The following is a 27,171-nucleotide window of genomic DNA, read 5'->3' as shown; positions in this document are numbered from 1 at the left end:
TGGATTTAAGGGTGCTCACAAGTGTTTATTTGCTTTTATTGCTCCACTTTGACATTTCATTTTAGCGCAACCAGGGGGTGTTATGTAGTTATCCATAATGACGCCCTTATTAGGAGCCATATTGGAAAGGTCAGTGTTTTTAAAAAGTTGTACTGTACTTTACGATTATGCCACTGGGTGGCACAATGCTAAAATATATAATATTGCATGCCTAAAAACTGTTGAGAAGTGAGTATTTTGACTTGCGATACAACTATCTTTTACACATCTTTGTACTGATAGTTGTACTTACCAGATAACACTCCCCAACCAGTTATTTCCTTTTTTTTATTTAATTGCCAAACTGCCATTTAGCACAATCCTTCATCTCATCAATAGATTTATTAAATCTAAGATTAGAAGAATCTGCTCAAGGCAACTTGGAAGTGAGAATAGCGTTTTGGAGATCCACACGTCCGAACACACCTCTCATGCAAAAACAAGTTGCTGCCAAAGAAGCTCTTGTGCTTCAGGTGAGATAAAACAGACCTGGGCCAACTTGTGTGCTTGCCAACAGCAAAGAAGAGGGGTGGGAGGACAGCTCATTATAAAAACTCCACAGTGCTCCTCCTGGATGCTCAGAAAGTGAACAGGGGAGAACATGGCTACACAGCGAACAGCAGCAAAACTCATTCCTGGCATCTGATGTCAAACAGATGTGAGTTTGCTGGAGGGGGGGGGGGCGACCTTCAGCGAACCACCAGGGCACCTGAGTGCCATGCGGTAGAAAGATTGCAGCTCGACCCTATGATTGTGCAAAGGAATTTTTAAGAGGAACCACTGGGAAGAGTTTTGAAAGACTGGACCTCAGACCTCTGTCTCCAATTGTCCCACGAGTGGACGCACTAAAAGACGGCAACATCTTTTTGCCAACCCCGACTTTTGCTGACCTTCGCCTTTTAACAATTACCACATCACTTTGCCGGATCCGCTGCACAGTGAGAGTGTGAGAAGAAGCAGCCGCTGCAAACCCTCAGATTTTTGATGCCCCTCCTCTCTGCTTCTTCATCTTCTGGTAGACCTCCTTAGCCCCCTACCTCCCATCTTTCAGCTCACCCCCCAACAGAGCAGAAAGCGTGAAAAATCTCACTAATGGGTTTATTTGCTGTCAGATCCGAGCCCATGTGTCATTCCCTCGGAGCATTCTGCTTGAAACATTTCATAGTTGAGTAAGCCTGCACCAAGTGGCCGAGGTGGGTGAGGGGGACTGGGTGGGGGGGTGGGGGGGTCCCAGCTGCAGTAGTCAGTGTGACTGTCTCTTGGACTTGCTGTGTTCTCTTTGGCTCCTTCTCATCATTCAGGACGCTGGGTTGGTGAGCATCCTAAAATAGACGCCACCTCAAGAGTATTCAGTCTCCATCAAAATCCAGGTGAAATTTGTTGGACATGTGGTGTGGGACTGCTCCCCTTGTTGTGGTGCTTGCAATGTGTTGGACCTACTGCATCTTGGATGGAGTAGCAGCTAAAAAGGAGAGGAAAAAGCTCAAGGAGACACCACTGCAACACACGGAGACCTACAACGTGACTCTGTCCAACAGCGAAGAAGAATCTGGAATTCCCAAGGTAGTGACTAGAACCCTTAAAACCAACATATAATTGTACTGCATTGCTATTTCTTTTAAATAACGGCGATAAGTGACATGAACAGGTTTCTCAGCGTTTTGCAGTCCCCAAACGGAAAAGCTAAATGGTTGCTGGGGACAGGTGTGACCTCTTAGGTCAGACCTCAGCAGGCCACATCGAAATGTGTGAAATTCTTAATGGATGACTTCCACGGGTATGCCAGGAATGTGAACTGCAAAAAACTGATCAGAGCATCAATTAGTGTGAAGTCTAGTGTGAATGTCCTTCAACCACTCTGGAGACAAATAAGGTCAGTTGCAGGCTTTAATCTCAGACAAAAATTACCTTCTCGTTTTTCTTCTTTTTCTGCTTCTTCTTCCCATTATTATTATTATTGTTATTCAATGCTGTGGGAGTTTTTTTTTTTTCGAGGCTGAGTAATGACCAAGCTCGAAGATGATCATTCGACAGTCAAGTTTTGTTTTTGGCTATGGAGCAGCGGACTCTTCTCTCAATTGTGTCGAGACATTTTGCAAAAATCTTGCCAGCTCAGTGGTGCCTGCTGGCTGCAGGTGATTGTGACTCTGGCACAGATGGAACTCTGGCAGACATGTTCACAGAGATGACTAAATAAACTCTCCATCGATGCCCTGAAAACGATTATACCGGTGCACCAGCTGCTCGGCGATACAAGGGTTGATCGGGTAACTCCTGTCCTGGAGGGCTCAATGAGTTGTGCATTTGCATGCGTGTGTGTGCACAGTGCTTAGTATCCCAGTGTACCTGTGCGATTATGTCAACAGGTTCGACTTACTGATATCAAATGGGATTTCCCAAAGGGTATACACATATATATATATACATATACTTTGACTTCAGTAATCGAGATTGTTGCTCATTCGCTGGTCCCACATCATCTACATCCATGGCATCTAATGCCTTGACATTTTTACCACTCTCAAAATGCTTTACCAGATTGTACCTCTTGCTTATGGTGAATTGTAGATTCATGTGGCTTGTGTTATATTGACACCTTGGTCTCTTGGACCGTGCTGGGATCAGCTGTCAGTCCACGACATTGCCATACTTACCCAATATAGATGGAGGAGCTGCCAAGTCAAAAGTAATCCTTTTCCCTTAAATCAAATGAATGGATGAGACAAGCTGAGGCAGTATTTCAAATCCTCCACAAATGGTCTAAATGGAAAGACACTAAACCTGCAGGTTTTTGACTGAAGAACCCTCCCCACCAGATGGTAATGGCACAGTGTCTGACATTGTCACAACTGTTGTAGATGACCTTCACGATAGCTCAGATATAGTCAGGAACAGCAGAGGCCCAGAAAGGCTTGCTTTTGACCTGAGGTTGATTCAGAAGACATTGAGACATCAAGTGTACAGCCAACCCACTGCCAAGTCTTGCTCCCCATGAAAAGGTTTGTCAGGTTCTCACAAATGTAATTTGAGAAGCTGACAACTGATATAGTTGGTCGAACATCAAGTTCCTATTAAGTCTTCAAGGCACTTCTGCAGGTATACTTAATCCTATGGCGTCCCTTCCAAGCTCCATCCCAAATGCCCCCCTACTCTTAAATGTTTAAGTTGTTGGATTTTAAGAGAATGCAGGCTGATGTTGCTATATGTTGAGAAAAATCAGGAGCGCTGTGCCTCCGAGTAAGTAAGCAATCAAAAACACAGGCAGATGAAGCACAAAACAGTCGATATAGATATTTTGTTAACATTATAGAAGATGCTATCAGAAACGTCTCACAGAGGCTCCCCTGTATGGAGATAGAGCCCAGGAAGTGGAAGACTAGTGCCAACTTAAAACTGTCATTTGACAGGACAAGGATTTTGAATCATTAGTTTCTGAAGACCATTCTTGAGCGTCACACAGTACCATGTTGTTACAGCATAGTCTGGTGAAATTGAGCAAAGGTTTTCTGCAAAAAGTCAAAAAGTCACTGCAGCCAGTTGACATACAGCTGATACTCATCCGTCTCTCGGACAAAGTGCCCAAGGAGGTAAACCTGGAGTCTGTGGCGGCTAAGGACATGGCAACCTATGGTAAATTAATCCAAACAGTCACTGAGAGCCTTCTCCAGGAGTAAAGTTCCCAGGAGAAGTTATTCAATGCTTTAATATCAGAGAAATGAACTCTTGATGACGTTGAAACATCTGTTGAACAACCTTAAAACCTGCAAAAATACTCCAGATAAGAGCAAAATTCAGAGGTTCTTTTCAGGAGTAGGCAAACTTTTCCTCACCCCCTGAGGAGCTTTCCGAATTAATTTAGTCGAGACATAAATTCTCAATCGTAATGTTATGAATAGGTCAAGACTGAAGACAAATAAATTATATATGTTGTGTTTTATAAATTGTCCCTAGGTGTGATTGTAAGGGTAATTAGTTGTTTGTTTCTTTGTGACCTGCGATTGGCTGGCAACCAGTTCAAGGTGTACGGCACCTACTGCCTGAAGATAGCTGAGATTGCCTGCAACACTACCATGACCTTTGTGAGGATAAGTGTTTCAGACATTAGATGGATGGGTATTGTGAACTAGAGCAAAGGTACTGGAAAACATCTTGACCAGGATCTGGATCCAGGATAAATGTTACTGTTCAGCACTATGAGAGAAATTGAACCTGAGTTCTTTTGAATCAAACCACACCTGTCATTAGGAGCACAGCCTGTACTCCATCAGGATCAAAACAAAAAGCTAATTTCAAAATGTACAACATTTGTAGAGAATTATTTTAGTAGTCTGTTGTCCAGTTTAAACCAAATGTGGTGTTTTATGCAGTCACAACTTTAACAGGAAACTGTTTCATCTGGATGTGATCCAGCCAGTGCATTTGGTAGGAATTTTGATATAATGAGGAAAATCCCATTTACAATGTTCAGATACTTTTACCCATTAGATTTCAGATCACTGGTTGTGTTTGTCGGATTCTATTACGTTTTGGATGAAATGTTCCCCTTTTGAGCTCTTGAGACCAAAGCTCCAACTCTAATAGATAGTAGGTGTATTTCCACAAATATTTTATGTGGATTTGACTCTACCAGTAGTAAACACCAGATTTCCAGCATCGAGAGAAATTGGGTCCCTTGCTCAAGGGCAGCTCAGCTATGAATGTGAGGGTGTTTGCTTTTTGGTTTATTGCTGGCGATGAATATTTGTGAAGGTTTTCCACCAGGGTAAGTTGCTTGTGTTCAGCCCACCCATTCTGTTGGCATACAACTCATACTGTCCTATATACCAGCTTTCTTTCCCTTCAGTCCCTACCTTTGGAATCTTACTCCCGTGGAAACAAGCAGTGAGTTCTCCTTTGTATCTATGAAACACCATGTAGGTGGTTGTGGTCCGCTGCTGTTTATTTGGCTTGGACCACGCTGTAAAAGCAGAACCAATGAAGAATGACCTTGTGTCAGCTCTCAAGTCTGCCGAAGATTATAACCCGCTCAGATTCCACTCCTCTGTCCCATCCCAAAGGGTCCGGGGGTGTTTTGTTTTCACAAATGTCTTTCCAACACCTACCTACCCTAGCCGACGTTCCACCATAGTAGGCCGTGTGCCATGATGTAATTCCTGGGAGCGTTAGGTGGGCGGATATTTTAAAAACCGTGGTGGTGTTCTTCCCAGTCAATTGATTCTGTCAGTCAGTGACCCTGTCTGACTCCACTGAGTCTGGGACATCCAATCATGGGGTGGCACAGCTCTGAAAAGTGGGACAACCTACTGTGTAAGTTCAAAACCTGTTCCGATGGATCCTGAAAGAGAACATTTTGGTTAGGATTAGCGCCACTTCAAACCCTACCTTGTCTCTGCCGACTAACATTGGGTTGATCTCTCACACTCAGACTGGACTTAACATAATCCATCCAAAGACTTTACACAAAACCTTTTTTTAAACTGAAAACTGGTCTCAAAGTGCAAAGTTTGAAAATTGAAAACAACACCAACATTGAAATGATAAACTATAGCCGTGCTCAGTCTTGAGTATATCCTTGCACAGGTATCTTACAATTGTAACAATGACAGAACACCACTTGCTAATATGGCTAACAGAATTTTAGGGCAACTAGGCCTCAGAAGTCCACACCCAAAGACAACTAAGGGCCACCCTAATTGGTCAACCGGTCCTCTAGTAGGATTCAAAGAAACTTTGTAATTAACATAATTTAGACATCAATTTGTTTGAAATTTTAAAGTGAAATTGCGTATCTTTAATTAAGTAAATTTTATTTGTAAGGTATTTGTGTATGGCGGCACGGTGGAGGAACTGGAAAGCTTTGGCTTCACAGTTCTGAGGTCCCGGGTTCAATCCCGGACCCGCCTGTGTGGAGTTTGCATGTTCTCCCCATGCCTGCGTGGGTTTTCTCTGGGCACTACGGTTTCCTCCCACATCCCAAAAAGTATGCAACATTGATTGGACACTCTAAATTGCTCCAAGTCTGATTGTGAGTGCAATTGTATGTCTCCGTGTGCCCTGCGATTGGCTGGCAACCAGTTCAGGCTGTATCCCGCCTCCTGCCCATTGACAGGTGGGATAGGCTCCAGCACTCCTGTGACCCTTATGAGAATAAGCGCCTCAGAAAATGGATGGATGGATGATATTTGTGTATAATAAAGTTATGCATGGTAATTTTGTTCCATAAATGCACTAACCGCTTAAAAACCTTCTCAGACACACACACACACACACACACACACACACACACACCACACACACACACACACACACACACACACACACACACCACACACACACACACACACAAGTAACAAAGTAACAAAGAAGTGAAAACATTTCCTGGGATTTGTATTAAAGTATGAAACACTTCTCTGTCATAATAAAGAGATTTGTTGGCAATTTCTGGTGTTAATTTTTTGTTTTAAAAAGTTTGCCATTACATTTGTTCAAAAAATACAGTTAAATTTGTAAGAAAAAAGTTGTTGCGTTCAGTCAGAATGTGCGGAGCAAGTCCAAGGACCAGTCAGCACTTTTAAGGATCAGTTGTCTGAGGATCAAACAAATTGCCAAGTTCTACAGTAAATAAAGTACATTACATTTTAAACCTACTCATACGTTGATGAAGTCTATTCGAGAGACCTGGGAGTTAGAGCTGTTGATATGCATGTGTGATGCGTTTGTTTACAAAGTGACATTGCTTTTATTCACTTTTGGAACTGTGTGAACAAATATTATTGCGGCAACACCGTCATCTGTCTGTGAAACATTTAAATAGCTGTCATGGCACAAACGGCCCCCCTAATGATGCAGGTCAATGCCAGAAGACTGTCTTTGCCAAATGGTGTCACCTCTGATGACGACCTGAACTTCTAGCATCACATAAACTAAAAATAACAATTAAAAAAAAAACATTACCTCGCCGTTGCCAAAATTTTCTGCTTTCAGAGGCAAAAGTGTTCCCTGAAACAACTCAGACTGCTTATTTAGTTTGTTATCGCTCGACACATGGCAAGAAAAAGAGCATGTCTGGTCGAGGCACCCTTGCATGAAATAGTTGATGTCAAACTGGCCAAACATTTACATTTTTTACCCCTTCATGCCAAGTGGAAACACTTCCAGGATGACCAATCCTGCGTGTGGGCTGTTTGCAGTGGGGAACCCTCACATCATTTTCCTTGAAGGTACTAAAATCACAATATTGAGATGAGGACTTGTTTTATGTTTTAAAAAAAAAATAATAATTTTGCCTGAACCTCTCTCATTGTCCCAATTTAACCTCTTTAAGACACTGCAACCTTCATTGCTCTTCAAAAAAAAAAAAAAAAATTGTGAGCTGTCTATCATTGTTGAGAGGACCAAAGAATCTCGAGTCAAGTCAAACATTACACTTGGTGTGGCCATAAAGTGCTGGAGTGAAACAAAGGTGAGGCCTCTACCAGAGCCTCTTATTCAATACTTATTCATGGTTATCTAAGGATTTGATGCCAAGAGCCGATCCTGGATCCTGTTGCTGATTTGAATTTGATTCGGCTGACTTCACGCTCAGTAACTTGCCGTGTCTCATTTCTCTTAATGTCCCTTGTTGACGCCGACTGGATTATGCGCTGTAAGAAACCCACAAAAAGCAACTTTGTGCTTACTGAAATGAACTCTCATGAGATGCTGACGTCGCATGATGTTGAATATTTCCCTAGAATTATGGATGGATTTTCAAATTGTATGATTTCAGGGGCAATCGGCTTGAGGACTTACATTGAATGAGAGTTTCTTCGGACAGGAACAATATTCTCAAACATTCACAACAGGCAATCTTCAGAGATAATTTGTCTCATGTACTGTAAAAAAATTGGATGCACTCAGGTTAGCAGGATGCTCTTATCTTGTACCTCCCCAGGATCCCTGCCTCTCAGGTCGTGATGGGTGCACTGTGATCCCCTTTCAGCCATGCATGGATGACTGCACAGGGTGCAGCACAGGCATGGAAAATAACAAGAGGATTAGACGGATCTTCATCATCCTGTCTATCTAGCCTCAAGCCTGCCTGTGCAACACTTTTATCAGCAACAAAACATGGCTCTCTGCCCCTGTGCGCCAACACATGCGCAAGCACTTGTAAAATGAAGTAAAATTCATGGAAAAAAAAAAAAACAGGAGATGCTTGAAATGAAGTCTCAGGGTACTGTTGTGCCAGCCACATTTTTGCTTTTATGGCATCATAAAAATTCAACCAAATTCCCCAGCCTCACCCCACAAACACATCAACTCGAAGGAATATTTATATTGCCAGATCGTGATTTTGTTTGAGGTAAAATACAGTATAAGGCTTCTGTAAATAATAACAGTAATTATTATGTTAAGCAGCTCAGAAAATTGATAATTCGGTTGCTTTGTATACATTGAGTGATTTTGTAGTTTGTGACTTTGTAGTTTTGTAGTAGTGAATATTGACATTATTTCCTAAAGTCATGATATGTATGTGTTTCTGGGGGGGGGCAGCAAATATTTGGTGTTTAATTTAAGTAAGGAGTCTTTTAAAGAGTATGATTTTATTAGTACAAATGATAATATGCAGTATATGGGGGAGATTGTACCTCAGTACCTCGTGGTTGGATGATTTCAGTATGGAACCACCATGTCAAATGCTTTTGGTTTGCATTTCGATGTTTTTTTTTGTTTGTTTTAATGTCATAAGGTCCAAAATAACTCATCCGTGGCATGCCACGTTTCATTCTATTTATTTATTTATTGTTTCTCTTTGGGCGGCACGGTAGCTCAGCTAATAAATCATTAGCCCCACAGTTCTGAGGACACGGGTTCGATCCCAGCCCTGCCTGTGTGGAGTTTAGATGTTCTCCCCGTGCCTGCGGGGGGTTTCTCCGGGCTCTCAGGTTTCCTCCCACATCCCAAAATCCTGCAACATTAATTGGACACTCTAAATTACCCCTAAGTGTGATTGTGAATGTGGCTGTTTGTCTCTATGTGCCCTGCCATTGGCTGGCAACCGGTTCAGGGTGTATCCCGCCTCCAGCACTTCCTGCGACCCTTGTGAGGATAAGCAGAAAAAAATGGATGGATAGATGTTTCTCTATGTTCAAAAAGGGCGACTGTACCATTTTCAATGTAATGTAGGATAAGGGAAGGGTTACCTGACAGTGACCTCTTAAAAATCGGAATTTTTCCATAATGAATTTTTTAAATGTTTTACATAAAGATGGCAATATTATCAAACCCATTTCCTGCCACGTGGACCTGCAGAAATGAGTGACAACACTGTTACTATGCTTGCTGAGCAGTGGCTAGCATCATCAGAACAGAATGTAACTTGACTGTTGATGGAGTAGCAGTAAATATGCAAAAATACCACAGGGGTCCCTTGTTTTGGTTGTCCTCATTCATGTCAGATCGCTATCAATATTTACGACAACTGTGTTGTTTTGCTCTTTTCATAAAAGCAAACAGGCAAGCAACTCCATTTTTATTTGTTCTTAGTTTAAAAGCGTGTTTTGTAAATGGTCCCAAACTTGTCGGGGATCAGTTCCAGACTAGCGTATCCGTGGCATGGCCTGGAGCGACACTGAGAAAGGTAAACGCTGCCGAGAACGAACTACTCATCTTCAGGCAGACGACGTGACACGTTCTCCCGGTTTGGGTTGCTGACAGACGAAGTTACTTCCAGGCACTCGTGCATCGATAGTGTTCATTGTCAGCTGTCAGACTGGTACCAAGGCCCGCTTCATCTCCATTTGAAGACACCAGACTGTTCAATGTACAGTGAAAACTGTATAAAAAGTGTAGTTACACCCCCCCCCTCTCCTCCCACATTTCAGGACTTGCATGCAATCAAAATTCTCTTGGGCTCCTCCAACCTGGACTCCATTTTTTCCAACTCTTACCCACTAGTTAGCAAGACAAAACACTGCCCACCTACACCACCTGACATTCTGACAGCTTCTCTCCTCTTTCCATAAAAACAAACAATCAAGGTTAGGGTTAAAATTCAATGTGACAAATCGCAATCCTTTTCAATGCTTCTAGTCTGTCATTTGACTGTAAATGTTAATTGTAGCAGTCGTTTAGAAAATTTGGCACACTCCTGTTGCATCCATCCATTTTCTGATCCACTTATCCTCACAAGGGTCACAGGAGTGCTCGAGCCTATCCCAGCTAACTGCAGGCAGGAGGCGAGCTCCACCCTGAACTTGTTGCCAGCCAATCGCGGGGTACATATAAACAAACAACCACAGACTCACATTCACATCTATGGACATTTTAGTGTCTTCAGTCAACCTACTGTGCATGTTTTTGGGATGTTGGAGGGAAGCGGAGTCAAAAAATACTAATTGTGAATTGTTGGATTTGCACATGCATGTCTACACTGACTACTTTACACGGATGCACAACAGGGATGGGAATCACAAAAGGACTCACAATACAATATTATCACATTATTGTCCTGACCGCAACAATTCTGCAATACGCCAGTTAAGCATGGAGTGTAAATCAATGTTTAACTGAAATAAAATCCTTGTGTAAAAAGCACATAAGGTGTTCAAGCCATCAGAGCACCCCACTGCGGTCGAACGGTTCACAACCATAAATAAGGAGAAGCATTAGAATGGAACAAGTTCATCATTCTTTAAGATGATGATTGAACTCCAGTAATAACTGTGATTTTAAGCACATAAATGAAGTCAATAATTACATTTGCTGTTGGCGTTCGTCCTTGAGTACAGAAAATCCTTGAGGGGTAAAGTTTTAATATCTTAATTATAATGATGCCTGCATGTGTGTGTGTGTTTTAACAAGAACGATCTCGGTGTATGGATGAACTCCTGTTAATTATATGCTGCCTTTCTTTTTATGCAGGCAAAACCAATGCTCCAATGCCTCATAAGTTTACTCAATGACATGACCAATGTGAAGCTTCGACTTACTGTGGAATTTGCTCTCCTGATGTCCCAAAAATGGCTTCAGGGTTCAAATACTAACATACCATCAACTAATATTTATGGAGGTGACATGGTGGCACAGCTGTAGAGGGTTGGCCTTACAGTTCTGTGAACTTGGGTTCAAATCCTGGCCCCACCAGTTTGGAATTTGCATGTTCTCCCCCATGCCTGCATGGCTTTTCTCCGGGCACTCCGGTTTCCTCCCACATCCCAAAAATATGCATTAATTGGACACTCTAAATTATCTAAAGAACAGGTGTTTGTTCAGGGTGCACTCCGCATCCTGTCCTAAAGAAGGTTGGCTCCGACGCTCCCATGACCCTTTTGTGGATAAGCGGCCCCAATAAAAGATGGATGGACAGTCACACCTAAAGTGTTAAAGGTCTTTCCCATCTCCCGGACGCATCTGAATGTGGTGGTTTTTGAAGCTGTGACTCCACGTCATTCCACTCTCTCTGCATCTAGATTCTTAAATCTTCTCAGTTTGATAATGAGGTGAAACCCATGGTCATCTCTTTTGCTGGTGCATCTTCATCTGCCACATTTTGCCCTTACACCACATTTTCCATTGATATCTTTGGACAAATCACTCTGTATACAGACAATCTTCTTCCCTATGAATGTTTGTGGCCTGCTCATCCTATGGGGGGCATCAATGATGGTCTTCTGGCCAGTTCCCAATTCTGACGGTTTTCACCATATTGAACCCTATTGAGACCATTGAACCAAACTGGAGCAATTTAATGACATCTGGGAAACCTTTGCAGGTCCTCTGAATTGAATAAATAAATCATTTATGGCCTGCAAAATTTTGGCTGATTTCTTCACTATATTACTTTTTTATTTTATTTTGTGGGTTTCATTAGTGAGAATCTCAAATTTTGTAAAACATAAACAAAAAAATTCTTGAAATCTTTTAAATTGTGGGCCCTGACTCAACAATCAATGACATTTTTATGGAATTATCCAAGTCAATAAACTTTTCCATGATATTAAAAATTTGGGAAAATTCTGTTTAGGAATTTTCATCAAATAGAAATGCTATAATTACAAACGGTAATTTTGTGGCCCACCCTTCAATTTTTGTTAGATTTTAACTCCCCCTCTCCATAAGAAATATTAAATCAAGTAGATGTAGAAATTGTTTTTGCATTATCAAAATCAAAATCCTAAATCTTTATAAACAACTAACAACAATGATTAGACATACGAGTGTAAACTAGTAGAACTTAACTAATCTAACCTTTCATTTCCCACAAGATGTGAATACATGGATGAGGTTTTAACACTTTCATTTGAAAGTTTTTGCTTTCCACTTCACAACTCTAACATAGAAGCCACGGTCTTGCAAGGGCAATCTGGGTTTTGGCTCCAATTGACAAAACATAATGGGACGCGACCCAGAGCCTTTACCACAATGGCTGCTTGGCTTGAGAAATACTTTATTGTTTGCTCACTTTCTGACTATCACTATTTGGCTGCCAAGATAACCAGGGATGATAACAATAATTCAAACATGTCTTGTTGTTTATTTCATGCTTGTTGAGGAAAAAATGAGAACTCAATTTCCTAGTCTTAGAGTTGCTATGTTAACACTGACTGCTGGCTACTGAGGAAAAAAAAGTACATAATCACCCTGTAAAACTGTTCTTATTCTTAAAACCTCTCAATGGAAAACCTCTACTAGGCTCTATTTTATGGAAAGTGTATTGGAGGCTGGAAAAGTAGTCCTATAAGTTCTCATTTTCATTGCTTTTGTATGTTTCCCAGACTCAGAAGTAAAAAGAAAAAAAAAACTGAAGAAAATCCAACATGTTAACTTGTTTATTTAGTCTCCTGTCAAACAGAAGAGAAACTCCAAATATTTGAGGGGAATTTTTTTTTTTTAATTCCAGCACATTGAGAAGGCAAACAAGAAGTCAGTTTTTTTATTGCAGTGGAACAAGAGGCAGGTCTTGTACAGTGAAAAAAAAAATTGTGTGTTGGTTTTGCAGATAAGTGATCTGCGTCCCGCTGCCAAACCTAAACAAATTCCATCTCAGACGACTCACCTTTCGTGGCTCGTCTTTATCTCCTCATCTATCTCGACTGCAAAAGACTTTGACATTTGGTGAAAGGCTGCTTAAGATTGATGCAACTGGAATTCATTCAGGCTCTCGTTTGACATAAATCAAAATATGCAGTATAATGCATGAGAAGGTTGTGTCCAGATACCTTGGAACATTTCGTGTTTAACCAACGGGGGTTGTGCACGAACCTATTATGAGTGAGTTGTTTCAGATAATTATACGTACATATCAAATAGACTAACTCAATTTAATCAAGTGAAGTAGGGCTATACTGCATACTATTACAATAACGAACGATGACAGTTCACAGACAAATGCATTGCAAAGATGTTTTTCACCAGCGTGCTTAGGGAACATTCCAGAAATCATTCACTTTGTTTATATTTGTCTGAGGCTGTTTGGGAAATTAGGATTTGATGTGGCACATGAGTCAAAAAAAAAAAAATATAGAGGGACAAAATTCGCATTACAGTAATTGATTGTTTTAAAAGGCCGCTGGCCAAACTGAAAATGGTTAACCAAAAAGCCACATTTCATTTTTCTCGTTAAAGGAAATGGTGCAAGAGAGACAGAAAGTCTTCCTTAGTTTAATTGGACCTTTAAAATTACTATTAAAAAATCTTAAATAGTCCTTCAGGTATGCATTTACTAACATACATTTATCATATATTATATATTATGACGGTATTATGATCTAATTCTGTATTCTACATTATGTCGACAAAATATGTATATAAGTTTAAAATACTTCTTAATATATGACTGCTGAAAATACCAGGTAACTATTACCAAGAAGATGTTTATTTGGAGGCAACATTTATTTTTCTACAAATAAATAATGATTGTGAATTAAACTTTAGCTTCACAATTTCCGCATCAGTTTATCAGGCAGTCTGATGATACATGGCAAACATTCGCCAACTAACTTTATTTTACACTTCAAATCAACAGGAAACGGCATTTTTGCAAGGCTCAGGTTTTCCCTATGGCATAGGAAAAACATTAAATATAACTTGCATGGAATTTATTGACTTCATTAACATTGACTCCAAAACACAAACCAATTAATTATTTTTTATATTGATCCTTTGTTCCTAGTTTCCTCTATTTTGGCCAGAATACATTGAATACACTTCAAACTGTAACTTTGAATGCTGATGGTTATTGAAAACAATTTGTCCTGTTTGGAAAATCCCATGATTTAATAATGCAAATCAAGAGCTCTTTTCCGTCATGCTAAGAATCAAATGTGACTAATCCAGGAAATGTGATTTATCCACTCAGCCTGAACAAAACCTAATACAGTGTACACAAAAAAGAATGGCAAGGTCAGTCTTTTCTAAATTTGTTGCTTGTTGTGTTTTGGAAAATAGTTCTTCAAATATAAAAATATACAGCTTTCACAGATGGGCTCACTATAACTTTACCTAAGACTGTTCCTCCTTCTTTGCAAATCCAAGGCAATATTACCTTCTCGTTGCAGGTTTCTGACAACCAGAGAGTGGATCCATTGGGATCATGGATGGACTTTGTCAAAAGACCTGTTGGCAACTTCCCAGCAAAATGTCGCAAAAGGAAAAGACCTCTGGTAAACCCAGAAGATGGCAGAGAGCATTGCACTCTTGAAAAAAATGTATCCAAAAATGCTTCATTTCCATCAAGCAATAACGTTTGGTTCTGTTTGCTAATATCTCCTTGAGTTAAAAGATTAAATAAGATCCATCCATTATCCGAGCCTCTTATCCTCACAAGGGTTGCGGATAAAATAAAATGAGACTGAAACATGCATTTGCTTGTTCCATACCATACCACTTTTTCTTTTTTGCATCCGTTCATGAATGCACCAAGAGCTCTGGCAGGGTACCCAAAGGCCAGAGCTAGACACGTAATGCAGTGTGTTGATTTATGGACATTGAATGGTCACTTCCAGAATGCCAAGAAGACAAATGCCTAAGGTTGGATTCTTCTTGAAATAAAGAGCCACTTGTCAAGAAGAAATACACCCTCTATTGTTGTTATTTTATTTTCCATCTGGCCTTAATTCCCACCTACACACGCATGACACTTGAGGAGTTACTCTCTAAAAATGTGAACTTTGGTGAGCTGTTTGGTTCCTAAAGTTCAGTGTCTGTCCTTACCCTAGCCAGGCCCACCTGGTCCTCCAGGTCCTCCGGGCCCACAAGGACCACCCGGCTCACCTGGAGCCGAGGTCACCCAGGAAGTTCTCCTCCAAGAGTTCAAAGAAATGATAAAAGGTAATTGCTCGGTTGTCCGGTCAATGTAGGACAAATAATCTGCGAAAATAGTATCCGCTGGACCTCGTTGGTGACGATCTTGTGTTCCTAACAGAGGCTACGGAGAGACGAGCGGTGGCTGTGGATCGACAACCCTCTTCCAGCCAGCTGCCCGTGGCTCTCCTCACATTGCAGGAAGGCATGACCTCCTACAGGAGGATAGATGAGGCTTTCCACTGCAAACTCAAGGGACCCATAGTTGTGGACAAGAAGACTCTGGTGGAGCTCCAGAATTTTCAAACAGTATGTTGCAAACGTTCACAACTACGCTCCACTTGCTGCATGACTGAAGCAAAGTCCTTAGTAATATTTTTATTTTTTTGCATGTTCATATGTGGGTAGCACAGTGTGAAGTTGTTAACACGTTTGCCTCACATTTCTGAGAGTCTGTGTTCAAATCTTGGCTCAGGCCGTCCTGTGTGTGCTCTTATGTGGGCTTACTCTAAATAGTCTGACTTCCTGGCACATTCTGAAAACTTTTATGTTGGGTTAATTGGCGATCCTATATTCCCTGTGCTTAGGGACATTTCTTTAAATTGTCTGTTTTGGAAGCGGTCATAGCGTCTACAGTTCTTCAAACATTCTTCACTGTTTTTTCATATGCTTTTAGTTTGACTAATTTATGGTCAACTATATATTGTAATTCACAATGTTTTTCATTTTATGTTCTTGTTGTGCCCTTTCCAGAAAATGTTTTTCTTCAGGCTAACGATTGCCTAAAAAAGCCTTACATTGAGGAGCTCTAGCACCCCTGTTGAGCTAATTTTAAAGTGGTATATTTATATATATTTATGAGGCTCGACTTAGATGTGCTTTTGTCAAAATGAATCTTTTTTGGATCTTCAAAAAATGTATTTCCCAACTTAAATATATTTTCCTCTAAATACAGATAAATATAATCTGATAAATTATATTGTTATCTTTTTTTTTTTTATTCCCTGTGAAACTGTGGACAGAACTTGAAGATTTGTTCTCGAAAATGTTGTTTCTGGCCCACTTACTTTTCACTGGTAAGCCTGTTGTGGAGAGAGTTTAGTGTTTGGTAGTCATTGTTTAATTTGTGTGAGGCATCGTCCCCTGCAGTGGGAACTGGCATGCTGAAGCCTCAAGTTCCACCCAAAGACCAACCAAAATATCAGTTCAATTCCACACATCACTTTCTGGACAGCACACAAAAGCCACTCTGTCTGTGACTTGGAATAAAGTTTGGAGAGGACAGAAATAGACACTTTAAGAAACAGCTTGCTGTAGTGGAAGAAAGCTGTTGACAAGGGTAGCATAGCAGATTCTTTATAGACGGAGGTGGACAGGCCGGGGGCTAGCTGTGTGGAGTTGTGACTTGCTCAGATAGTTGAAAAAAACAAGGTCCCCTCGTGGAATCTTTTTGTTTTTAATCAAATATTATGTTGATTTCATCTGCTTTGTTCGCGATCAAACTTTGGTACCAGACATTTCAGCCCTTCCTAACTTTACCTGAAGCTTTTCGGTAGTAGTACGAATCCAACTGTAAAATGAAACAGAACATTTTTTCAAGCAACCCTAAACATCATCATGGTGCCGGAACAACATGTAGCCTGTAAACAGATGAGACCCATGAGTTATTGAATACATCTAGGGTTTAGAACATATGCATGGAGGATTTTGTCTCTCTTCTTTTCACTGAGAGATGGCATATGCTTCACCATATGCTACTGTAGTCTAGCCTACTAAATTGTCCATGTAATTATTAAAGTTGTCACCAAAAAGATGAATGAAAAACACAAAACGTAGAAAATACTAGAAAGCATGGAACCGAGGCCATCCACACAGATAAACTCAATCTTGGAACTTAGCTGTCCCAACTATTGGCGAGGCATTAATTACATGACTTTTCTATGATATGGTCCCATGTATGAGGAAGGGTAACATGGGCCTCGATTAGCCAAGCTAGACAAATGAACTGGATTCTAGGTTCCCAACTTGTGTGTTTCCTTATTCTCAAACTCTCTCACATAACTTCTCATCAATTCTTCTTCTTCTTTTTCTTTCAGCTTGTCCCGTTAGGGGTCGCCACAGCGTGTCATCTTTTTCCATCTAAGCCATCTTGTGCATCCTCCTCTCTAACACCCACTGTCCTCATGTCCTCCCTCACAACATCCATCAACCTTTTCTTTGGTCTTCCTCTCGCTCTTTTGCCTGCCAGCTCCATCTTCAGCACCCTTCCACCAATATACTCACTCCCTTGCCTCTGAACATGTCCAAACCATTGAAGTCTGCTCTCTCTAACCTTGTCTTGGCTGTCCCTCTAATGAGCTTGTTTTTAATCCTATCCAACTTGTTCACATCAAGCAAGAACCTCAGCATCTTCATTTCTGACACCTTTAGTTCTGCTTCCTGTTGTTTCTTCAGCGCCACTGTCTCTAATCCGTACATCATGGCCAGCCTCACCACTGTTTTATAAACTTTGCCCTTGATCCTGGCGGAGACTCTTCTGTCGCATAGAACACCAGACACCTTCCGGCAACTGTTCCACTCCGCTTGAACCAGTTTCTTCACTTCCTTACCACACTCTCCATTGCTCTGTATTGATGAGTATTTGAAGTCGTCCACCTTCCCTCTTCCTCCTCCGCCCCTCTCATTCAATCACATATATTCTGTTTTACTTCGGCTAATCTTCATTCCTTTCCTTTCCAGTCCGTACCTCCATACATAATACTTTATCATCAATTATTATCTGTTATTTGTAAAATTCCGTCTATGATGTCACTATGATTTCAGCCACCAGCTAAGGGAGCCTTCCTGAGAGGGTCAGGCATGGACCAGGCTACTGGCAGATTCACCGCCCCCATCACAGGCATCTACCAGTTCTCTGCCAATGTCCACATTGGTAAATCAAAACACCTACTATTAAAGATGTAGTTACGGGCCACACATGCTGCTTCATAACTTGATATTCAACCTGATTGTATAATGCATGAGTTATGTGTTTGAGAATTGTTGTTGTTATGTTAAGGTGAATGCAAGTTGTCCCTGGTACAAATTTCTTGTTTTTTTTGTAAGAATATGTAACATTTTTTGATGGCTTGTTTGGTTAATGCCAATTCAAGTAACTTTATTGTCAGATCTGACATGACGTACAACATACCCGAAATTGCATTCCTCTCAGACCTGGGGTGGTGTAATAACCAACCAAACTAAACAGTTAAAATAAATAAATAAATGAAGGTAAATAAAGATAAATAAACTGCTCTGTGTAAAATATGTACGTTATTACATTAGAAACAATATAAACAATATTGTCAATCTGGCTAAATTAACATGAGGAACTGCAACTCCCATATACAAATATATGTCTGCTATTGACATTATGAGCAGCAATGTACGTAGTTGAGTATTATGGAGGGTATATTAAATTATAGACGTTTATTACCAGTGTAGCAGAATAATCAGTTTGGTAATGTAGACAGTGCTGCAAGGGTAACACAAATACAGTGCTTAAAGTGTGGTTTGTGCATGAGCTGAATTTATGATTTAGATTCAGTGGTAATGTGTGCCTGGGAGGGGAAATGAGGCAAGTCAGAGAGGGAGATGAGCATGCTGACTGCCTAGTGGAAGAAACTCTTTGAGCCTGCTAGTTTTGGCCAGAAAGCGCTGCAGTCTCCTCCCTGATGGCCGCATACTGAAGAGGCAGTGGGATGGGGGAGAGGGGTCACCTGCGATGCTGGTGCCCTTGAAAGTGAGGTGGGTGTGATAAATGTCCAGAAGAGAGGGGAGAAAAACATATATGATCATTTCAGCTGCTCTCACAGTGTGCTGCAGGATCTTGCGGCAGTTAGTGCAGGCGCTATGCCACACGGTAATTCTGCTGCACAGGATGCTCTCGATCATCCCTCTGTAGAAGATCATCATTGGGGACTGGGATTTCACACTTTTCAGTTTCCACAGGAAGTACAGCCGCTGTGGGGGCCTGTTTGGCCAGTGCTGTGGTGTTAGTGATCCAGGATAAGTCTTCGAAGATGTGTACACCTAGGAATTCGGCTCTGCTCACCCACTCTACTGTAGCACTGATGATGTTTAGTGGAGGATGCTGAGTATGCCTTCTCCTGAAGCCAACTATGATCTCCTTAGTCTTCTCCTTGTTCAGACGAAGATTGTTGTCCTTGCACCACATAGCTAAGCAGCTCACCTCACTCCTGTAGCTTGTTTCATCGTTGTTGTTGAGAGATCCACCAGTTACTTTATTTAGTCTTCAAACTTGATGAAGATGTTGGAGCTGCATGAGGGGTGTGCAGTCATTGGTCAGCAGAGTGAAGAGGATGGGGCTGAGCACACATCCTTGGAGGGCTTCTGTGTTCAACATGATGGTGCTGGAAGTGTTGCTGCCAACCAGAATTGCCTCCGGTCTCCTCATCAGGAAGTTGAACGGCCAGTTGCACAGGAAGTTATTGAGTCCCAGCCGGTCTTGTTTGAGGATGAGCTGCTGGGGCATGATGGTGTTGAATGCTGAGTTGAAGTTGATGAACTGCATCCTGACATGTGAGTCTTTGGTCTCCTAGTAGGTGAGGCCTAAGTGGAAGGCTATGGAGATAGGATCATCGGTCAGTTGGACCAATATGCTAATAACTGGCAGGAGTCCAGAGTGGGGGTGGGGGTGAGGAGCATCGATGTGCTTCATGACTGGGTGCTCAAAGCACTCCATAATAATGGGAGTGAGTGCAACCAGGCGGTAGTCATTACAGAACATACATAACAGAAGGGAGATGGCTTCTTTGGGACCAGGATGATGATGGTGGCTTGAGGCAGGTTGGGACATCGGCTTGGGTCAGTGAGGTGTTGCAGATGTCTGTGAGTTCATCTGTGAGCTCATCTGTGCAGTCTCGCAGGACATGACCAGGAATGTTGTCTGGTTCGGAGGCTTTCCTTGTGTTGGTACTTCTGAGTGATTGCCACACTCTCTCCAGAGACAGCAGCAGCATGTGGTCACTTGGAGGTGAAGGGATCTTCTGTGCTGGGGTGTTGTTGTCTGCCTCAAAGCAAGCAAAGCCAGCTGATCCAGCAGAGAAGAGGAGTTGTCGCAGGTCTTGGTGGGGAGGGGGTGGCATGTCTGTCAGACAGGGCCTGACTGTCTTAGCTTCTCCGATGCCACATGACAGGTAGGCCCTGGCTTTCCTTCGGCTCACCTCGTTCATTCTGAAGGCAGCATTCTTGGCCTTCAGGAGCCTGTGGACTTCCCTTGTGAGCCATGACTTTTGATTGGCCCTGATGGAAATGGTTGTGGAGACGGTAATATTCTCAATGCACTTCCTCATGTAAGCATTGACGGATTCTGTGTAGACTTGGAAGTGTATGATGTTGTTGTGGATACTAACAATCAAACGATTGAACTTAACTATTTAAGAAAACATTTAAAACAAAATTGATTTTCAAAAGGTCGCTTTATCACCACAGACCTTCCTTCAAAGTATGAAGTAAGACACTTTTAACCCACTGTGGTAAAGTTGTTAAGTTGTTAACCTACAACGACGAGAGCAAAAGCACACGCTAAATTAAAAAACATTTGTCTGTGTTTTAACATAATCTTCTGAAACAATGATGGAGCTTTACTATGGTCCAATTTCTAATGTACATAAATGCAGTGGTGTTGCTTTTGATATAACAATAAATAAATGTGAACTTTTTCCAGATCACAGTGAAGTGAAGAAAAGCAAGAGCCAGTTGAAGGCCAGGGACAATGTCCGTGTCTTAATCTGCATCGAGTCACTTTGCCACAGATACACGTAAGTATCACACAAGGTGAATCTCAAGAGCAAAACAAAATCCAATCTGGGCGCTGATTAAGATTAGATATTTGTAGATTGTTAAACACATTTCTTCACAAACATGATGATAATGTATATAATAATCAGTTCTAGAAATAAACTGGAGCTATAATGTAACTTAAGAAAATGTTCAGGCTGAGGCCATGACCTAATTTTGGAAAGACTTGCGAAATTTGATCGAGGTTTTAAAAGACCGAGAAAGACCATTTGTTGGATGACCCAAAACAGGGTGATATGATATAATGACAAGAATAATAAAAATAATAATAATAGTACTGGCAGTACAGCTGGTGAACGACTGGTTAGAGTGTCTGCCTCACAGTTCTGAGGACTGGGGTTCAAATCCTGCCTGTGTGGAGTTTGCATATTCTCCCTATGCCAGTGTGGGTTTTCTCTGGGTATTCCGGCTTCATCCCGCATCCCAAAATCATGTATGGTTGGTTAAACGAAGGATCTCATTTCCCCATAGGTGTGAATATGAATGGATGTTGATTTCTATGTGCCCTAGATGGGTCGGCGGGGATTTCACGATGTGCCCCACCTCTCAGACAGCTGGAATAGGCTCCAGCTGACCGGTGACCCTTGTGAGGACAAGCTGTAAAGAATATGGATGGATACTACTACTGATAATAATAATGATGAAAGAACTTGATATAGCTTAGCTTAGAAGACATTTTATATCGGATCTGATACATACACTGGGAATTAGCTCGATTGCGCCAAGTGTGTAATTATCTTATTAGTGGGAGACGCCATAACAAGCCCCTGCTGAGTCAATGCCGCCACATTAACATTCAGCACTTTAAGTGGAGTAATCGACGCATCATCGTGTGGTACGGTGTCGTTTCATGTCTTGTGTTATCAAATTAAACATTATTCAAGTTGCCACAGTACAATTGTACAGTATGTAACAGTTCTGACCATATAAATGAAAACTATTCGGCAGCGTGCTGTGGCAGACCAACTTACTGATGTGGTTGTCTGGCAGCAATGTTGGAAAGGTCGATGTTCTTGTTAAAGGCATTGCAAAGACTTTAAAATTAAGTCTGAACCTGATTATTTCTCAGCCAATTTTTACGAGGGTTACTTTGTTTTTTTAATCCATTGCAAAGCACCACATAACATTTTTCTAAAAATCGAAACTATCTTATTATTTAAAATAAATTTGAGGGCAAGTACATATGGTGAGCTAAGCATTTTATTGTAGTGTTTCAATTAAAGTCTGGAGTTGAGATGATGCTTTTTGCATATGTATTTTATCTTTTAACATTCTAAATCTTTTGCTGTCTATTAAGTATCAAAATGAGAAAACGACCATCAGTAGTAAACTATAAAACACTGAAAAGGTCGATACATAGGGTGACATTGTTTGTTATTATTTTGAATATGAGTTGGCTTCGTTCGCGCAATTTTTCCTGTTTATAGTTTTTTTTCATTTTCACATTCTTTACATGCATCAACCTTTATAACATAGTTAGATATTTATTCAGAAGCAAATAAATCTGACCGCCGTGGCAGTTTAACATTCATAACATTCTCCATTTGTCAATTTGTTTACTTTGCAATGTACAATGTTATTTTACTGCTGACAAGCGCTACTTGAATTCATGTCTGAGTTTTTGCACCGTTTCGGTATGTGTGGAACCAATTTGGAATTTCCTATTTGAAAGCACACAAAGCGTCAGTTAAAATTCTTGTTCTCGACACTTATTTGAGAGTACAGTGGCACTGAGAAAATTCCGTTTGAATGTCTGGACATGTAGCGCTCATGTTGGACTATGTCGAACGCTGCAAATCTGCATACTTGAAAAAAAAAAACGAAAAAGAAAAAAAGAGTTGGGAATTCACCCATCCATCCTCCTACACTGTAAGACCAAAAGTCATTCGCTCACCTGCCTTGACTTGCATGATTTTAAGTGATAGACCATTCTAAATCTATATGATATAATGTTGGACTAGCCTTTGCAGGAGTAACAGCTTGAACTCTTGTAGGAATGCTTTCAAGAAGGTTTAGCAGTGAGTTTATGGGACTCTTTGCCCAGTTTTCCAGGAGCATACTGTATTTGTGAGGTTACACACTGATGATGGATGAGGAGGGATTGCTCATTGTCCACTTGTAATCAACTCAAAGGTGATGTATCGGGTTGAGGGCAGGACTTTGTGCAGTTCATCCGCACAAATTCTCTCACCTGTGCCTTTATGCACCTTGTTTTGTGCACTGGTGCATAGACATTTTGGAACAGGAAGGGGTCATCCTCAGACTCTTTGACTGTCTAGAATCTCATCAAGCATTCAGTGTTCCTGTTGAAGAAGCTCAGGAGCTAATATTTTGTACATTTCGAGCTTTTCGAGAACAGTTTGGAGATGGCCCCTTCCATCCAAAAATAACGGTGTAATGTTACTTGTGTTCAGCTGAACAGGACAAGTTAAAAAGTAGGGGCCTGTTTTCCTTTGAGTTGCAGTAAACGGCTGAGTCTTAACCTGAAAAGAATTGGTCTGTTTATGTTGTGACACACGCTTGCTCATTGGCTGCTATTGGGGAAACCAAGTAATCACTGAGCAGGTGCACGTATCGTCAGTTCAAAATGAGTTTACACATTCCAACTTCATTGAAATGGAGTTTGTTTTGGTTACCTGCCTTTTATTTCCGAAGCTAAAGCTTCAGAAAGCCTTTAAAAAAACTCCTTCCTATGCAAAGTCCGACGCAACTTAACATTGTATTGTATACCAATGAGAAGGTCTCCTGTATACAATAATAGTGATTGAAACACAATTTTTATCTTACAGCTCATTGGAGATGATTGTTGGCTTGGAAAGTAACAGTCGGATCTTCACTGTGAGCGTTCAGGGACTCTTGGAGCTCCAGGTGAGTCAACTGTGGTTCATTTTTAACGGAGCTCTACATACTTTTTGTGGTTTGCTTTGGTCAGGGACAAACAGACATTTGATTAGTGTAAATGTCATCGATTGACTATCGTGCAAACCAATTGACTAGTTAGCTGTTTTTAAAATAGTATTCTTAATGGGATGTGAAAGTATCTCTGGATGTTTTGAACTCCTGTTTGCATACCTGTGTTGAATTGAACAAACAAGTGCAGCTCAGAAAAACTGTGCAGGAGGTCTGGATGTCGCTCAACTTCCCATAGCCGATGTGATGTTACTCTACATGCATATGTGTTTTTTTTTTAACGTCTTAACTATTTTTATTTTATTAAATTTCATTTTATTTAAAAGACCCCACAGTGACAAGGAAAACAAATCAACAAAGGATCTTACTACTCTTATGAAGCCTGATTTTCTAAAGGTTTGACTGTTAAAAACTGGCACAAATTTCATTGCTTTGAGCAAATAGATGTTGGAGCGGATCTTCTAAACAGCTGCATGAACGTTTGTTTCTGCCAAATGTTCAAAATTACCACCAGGTTTATTTGCACATTGTTTGAAAAGCATATGAAAATACAGCATTTAGGCATGCGTCAAACCCGAGCCAAATTGCTACGGTTGATTTTGTGTCTTTAAAGAGCATATCTAAAGGGCAGCTGCAAACGGAACTGCTGTGTGGAACCATGATGAGAAGGGCAGGCACAATAACAGGCGGAACACATCTTTTCCGCTAGCATTTACATTTCTCAAATGCCAGAGACAAACATTATCATGACATATCTCCTATCCAGCAATGCAGTTTTAGAGCTTTTGAATGATTTAAGACACAGGTGTCAAACTCAAGGCCCAAGGACCAGATCCAGCTCACCACATCATTTATGACATGGAGTGGCAACACCCCACAGCATTTATTCTGATAGCACCATATCCTGCCTTTTATGATCGCTGACCTTTATCTTGTCAAATCAAACACACACCAATCAACGTGACTCGATATACCCATTACCATGGAGACAACAGCAACAATAGCTTGCACCCATGTATTGCATTGTGTTGGGGAAAAAAGAAAAAAATTGGAACAGTGTGGCATCGTCACCGGTACTCGTGAATGGGCTGTCCTTTCAAAAACACCTGAAAGTATGTTCACATGCTTTTAATACAATGTGGCTTACAAGCAGGCAACATATTTTTTTTTGTAGCCGAGCAGGCTAGTGCTAGCACTAATGTATGTAAACCACTCATGCTCTAAAGGAGGGGTCACCAACCTTTTCGGGGCTGAGGGCTACTTTGTGAGCACTGATCGTATGAAGGGCTACATGTTTGTGGCAAACCTTCACAATTCTTATACATTAGAAATATATAAATACTTTCAATAATAAGACATTATTTGCAAATAAATTAATGTAAGGAAGTCAGATTCAAATTTTAAATCACAAATAATAATAATAATAACAACAATTTCTGATCTGTGCTATTTTCAGAACATGCCTCGCGGGCACCTTGGGTGGTCCTTGGAGGCAACTATGCGCCCGCGGGCACTGTGTTGGTGACCGCTGCTCTAAAGCTTCAGTACACATGCTAGACCTTTCATTTTGACATCATAGGTTTATGACAGGGCAGTGCGGTGGGTCAGCTGGTAAAGCGTTGGCCTCACAGTTCTGAGGACTTGTGTCCGTTCGCTGCCCCACCTGTGCGGAGTTTGCATGTTCTCCTCATGCCTGCGTGGGCTTTCTCTGTGCATTCCGGTTTCCTCCCACATCCCAAAAACATGCAACATTAATTGGACACGCTAAATTGCTGATTGCTGAAAGGTGTGATTGTGAGTGAGACTGTTTGTCTCGATGTGCCCTGCGATTGGCTGGCGACCAGTTAAGGGTGTACCCCGCTTCCTGCCCGTTGACAGCTGGGATAGGCTCCAGCACTCCCATGACCCTCGTGAGGATCAGCAGCTAATAAATTGGATGGATGGATGGATGGATGGATTACATAAGACAATTACATTTTGTAAAGTTCTGTAGTTCATACATTGATGGAATGTATGGAATAATGCGTCACAGAATTTGTTGCCCCTTTGCAGGACGGCCAATACACCTCCATCTTTGTGGACAACGCAGCCGGGGCCTCTATTACGATACAGAACGGCTCCGACTTCATGGGTGTGCTCCTCGGGGTGTAGCGTCACGTCGTGGCAAACTGCGATCGTTGTCTTCGAACGAACCGCTTACGGGCGCCACAATACGACAGCAAGCACGGCCACGTTCCGAGCGAGTTCCAACTGACTTTTGACCCGACGCTGTGTGATAAGTTGTGGGTTGAAGTGGGCGGAGCTAAAGTGAGTTGTGGTTTCTATTTCACTGCCTCTCCCTTGGACCAGGTTGTGCTGCTTCACCAGTAAAATGACCTGAACATGTCAAACGTTATTGTTGTGCTTATGAGTCTTTTTACTCCACGTACTGTACAACATAGAATGAATATGAACTTCTTTCTGTATATATACGTATATACATATATATATATGACTCAAACTGTCTTTAGTGCATTTTCTCGAACAATTAATAATAATCCAGTATATATCTATTTTTTACATTAGTTGTGAGTGTTGCTGAGATGGTAAAAACACAGCACCTAAAGGTGTTTTGTTTAAGAGTGTGGTTGTTATCGCAACACTATTCGATGTCACAGAAATGTTGATTTGATCCTGCCCAAATGCATCAGCAGGCTGTATATCAGTGACTGTTATATATTCCTGCCATACATTTGTAATTTATCATTAGTGCACAAGATTCCTTAGGATTATACTTTTTCATATTTATGTTTGAGAAAATGTATCACTCTTATGGTATTTGACAGATTCCTGCAGCAATAAAATTATATCTTTTTACTGTATTGTACTATGCTGGTATGTTTGTATTGGATGCAACTGACATAGTCACTCCACATTGTAGTGACAATAATAAAGAGGATACATTTGTATTTGCACACTTTGTCACATTTACAAAATGGTCTGTTTATAATTCAACACAACCCATTCAAGAACACTGACCTCCAAAGTACCTCATTTTAAAATAGTTGGAACTTTTGCCATCACAAAACCTCCAGA

General features: G+C 41.1%; 1 protein-coding gene across 2 annotated transcripts; it reads left to right on the top strand.

Annotated features, from left to right (window-relative positions):
- Nucleotides 1-1,287: 1,287 nt before the first annotated feature.
- c1qtnf12 (C1q and TNF related 12) lies at nucleotides 1,288-26,966 on the top strand. 2 transcript variants are annotated; one of them, XM_061840491.1, is made up of 8 exons: nucleotides 1,288-1,602; nucleotides 14,580-14,684; nucleotides 15,240-15,351; nucleotides 15,446-15,633; nucleotides 18,148-18,256; nucleotides 21,053-21,146; nucleotides 23,976-24,054; nucleotides 26,149-26,966. In XM_061840491.1, the coding sequence occupies exons 1-8, from the start codon at nucleotides 1,426-1,428 to the stop codon at nucleotides 26,245-26,247; spliced, it is 963 nt and encodes a 320-aa protein (XP_061696475.1). In that variant the 5' UTR covers nucleotides 1,288-1,425; the 3' UTR covers nucleotides 26,248-26,966. The 2 variants fall into 2 exon arrangements, with proteins under 2 accessions (XP_061696475.1, XP_061696483.1); XM_061840499.1 differs by lacking the exon at nucleotides 14,580-14,684.
- Nucleotides 26,967-27,171: the final 205 nt, after the last annotated feature.

This window comes from Syngnathoides biaculeatus, chromosome 2 (genome assembly GCF_019802595.1).
Source record: "Syngnathoides biaculeatus isolate LvHL_M chromosome 2, ASM1980259v1, whole genome shotgun sequence".
NCBI lineage: Eukaryota > Metazoa > Chordata > Actinopteri > Syngnathiformes > Syngnathidae > Syngnathoides > Syngnathoides biaculeatus.
This window is presented reverse-complemented; position numbering and strand designations above follow the sequence as displayed.

What these genes read in the sequence shown, in the direction of transcription:
- c1qtnf12 (XM_061840491.1), top strand. Translation starts at nt 1,426, where the DNA reads ATGTGGTGTGGGACTGCTCCCCTTGTTGTGGTGCTTGCAATGTGTTGG. An exon ending in GCAAAAGGAAAAGACCTCTG is followed by an intron (nt 14,685 to 15,239) that starts GTAAACCCAGAA and finishes TCCTTACCCTAG; the next exon opens with CCAGGCCCACCTGGTCCTCC. An exon ending in AGCTCCAGAATTTTCAAACA is followed by an intron (nt 15,634 to 18,147) that starts GTATGTTGCAAA and finishes CTATGATTTCAG; the next exon opens with CCACCAGCTAAGGGAGCCTT.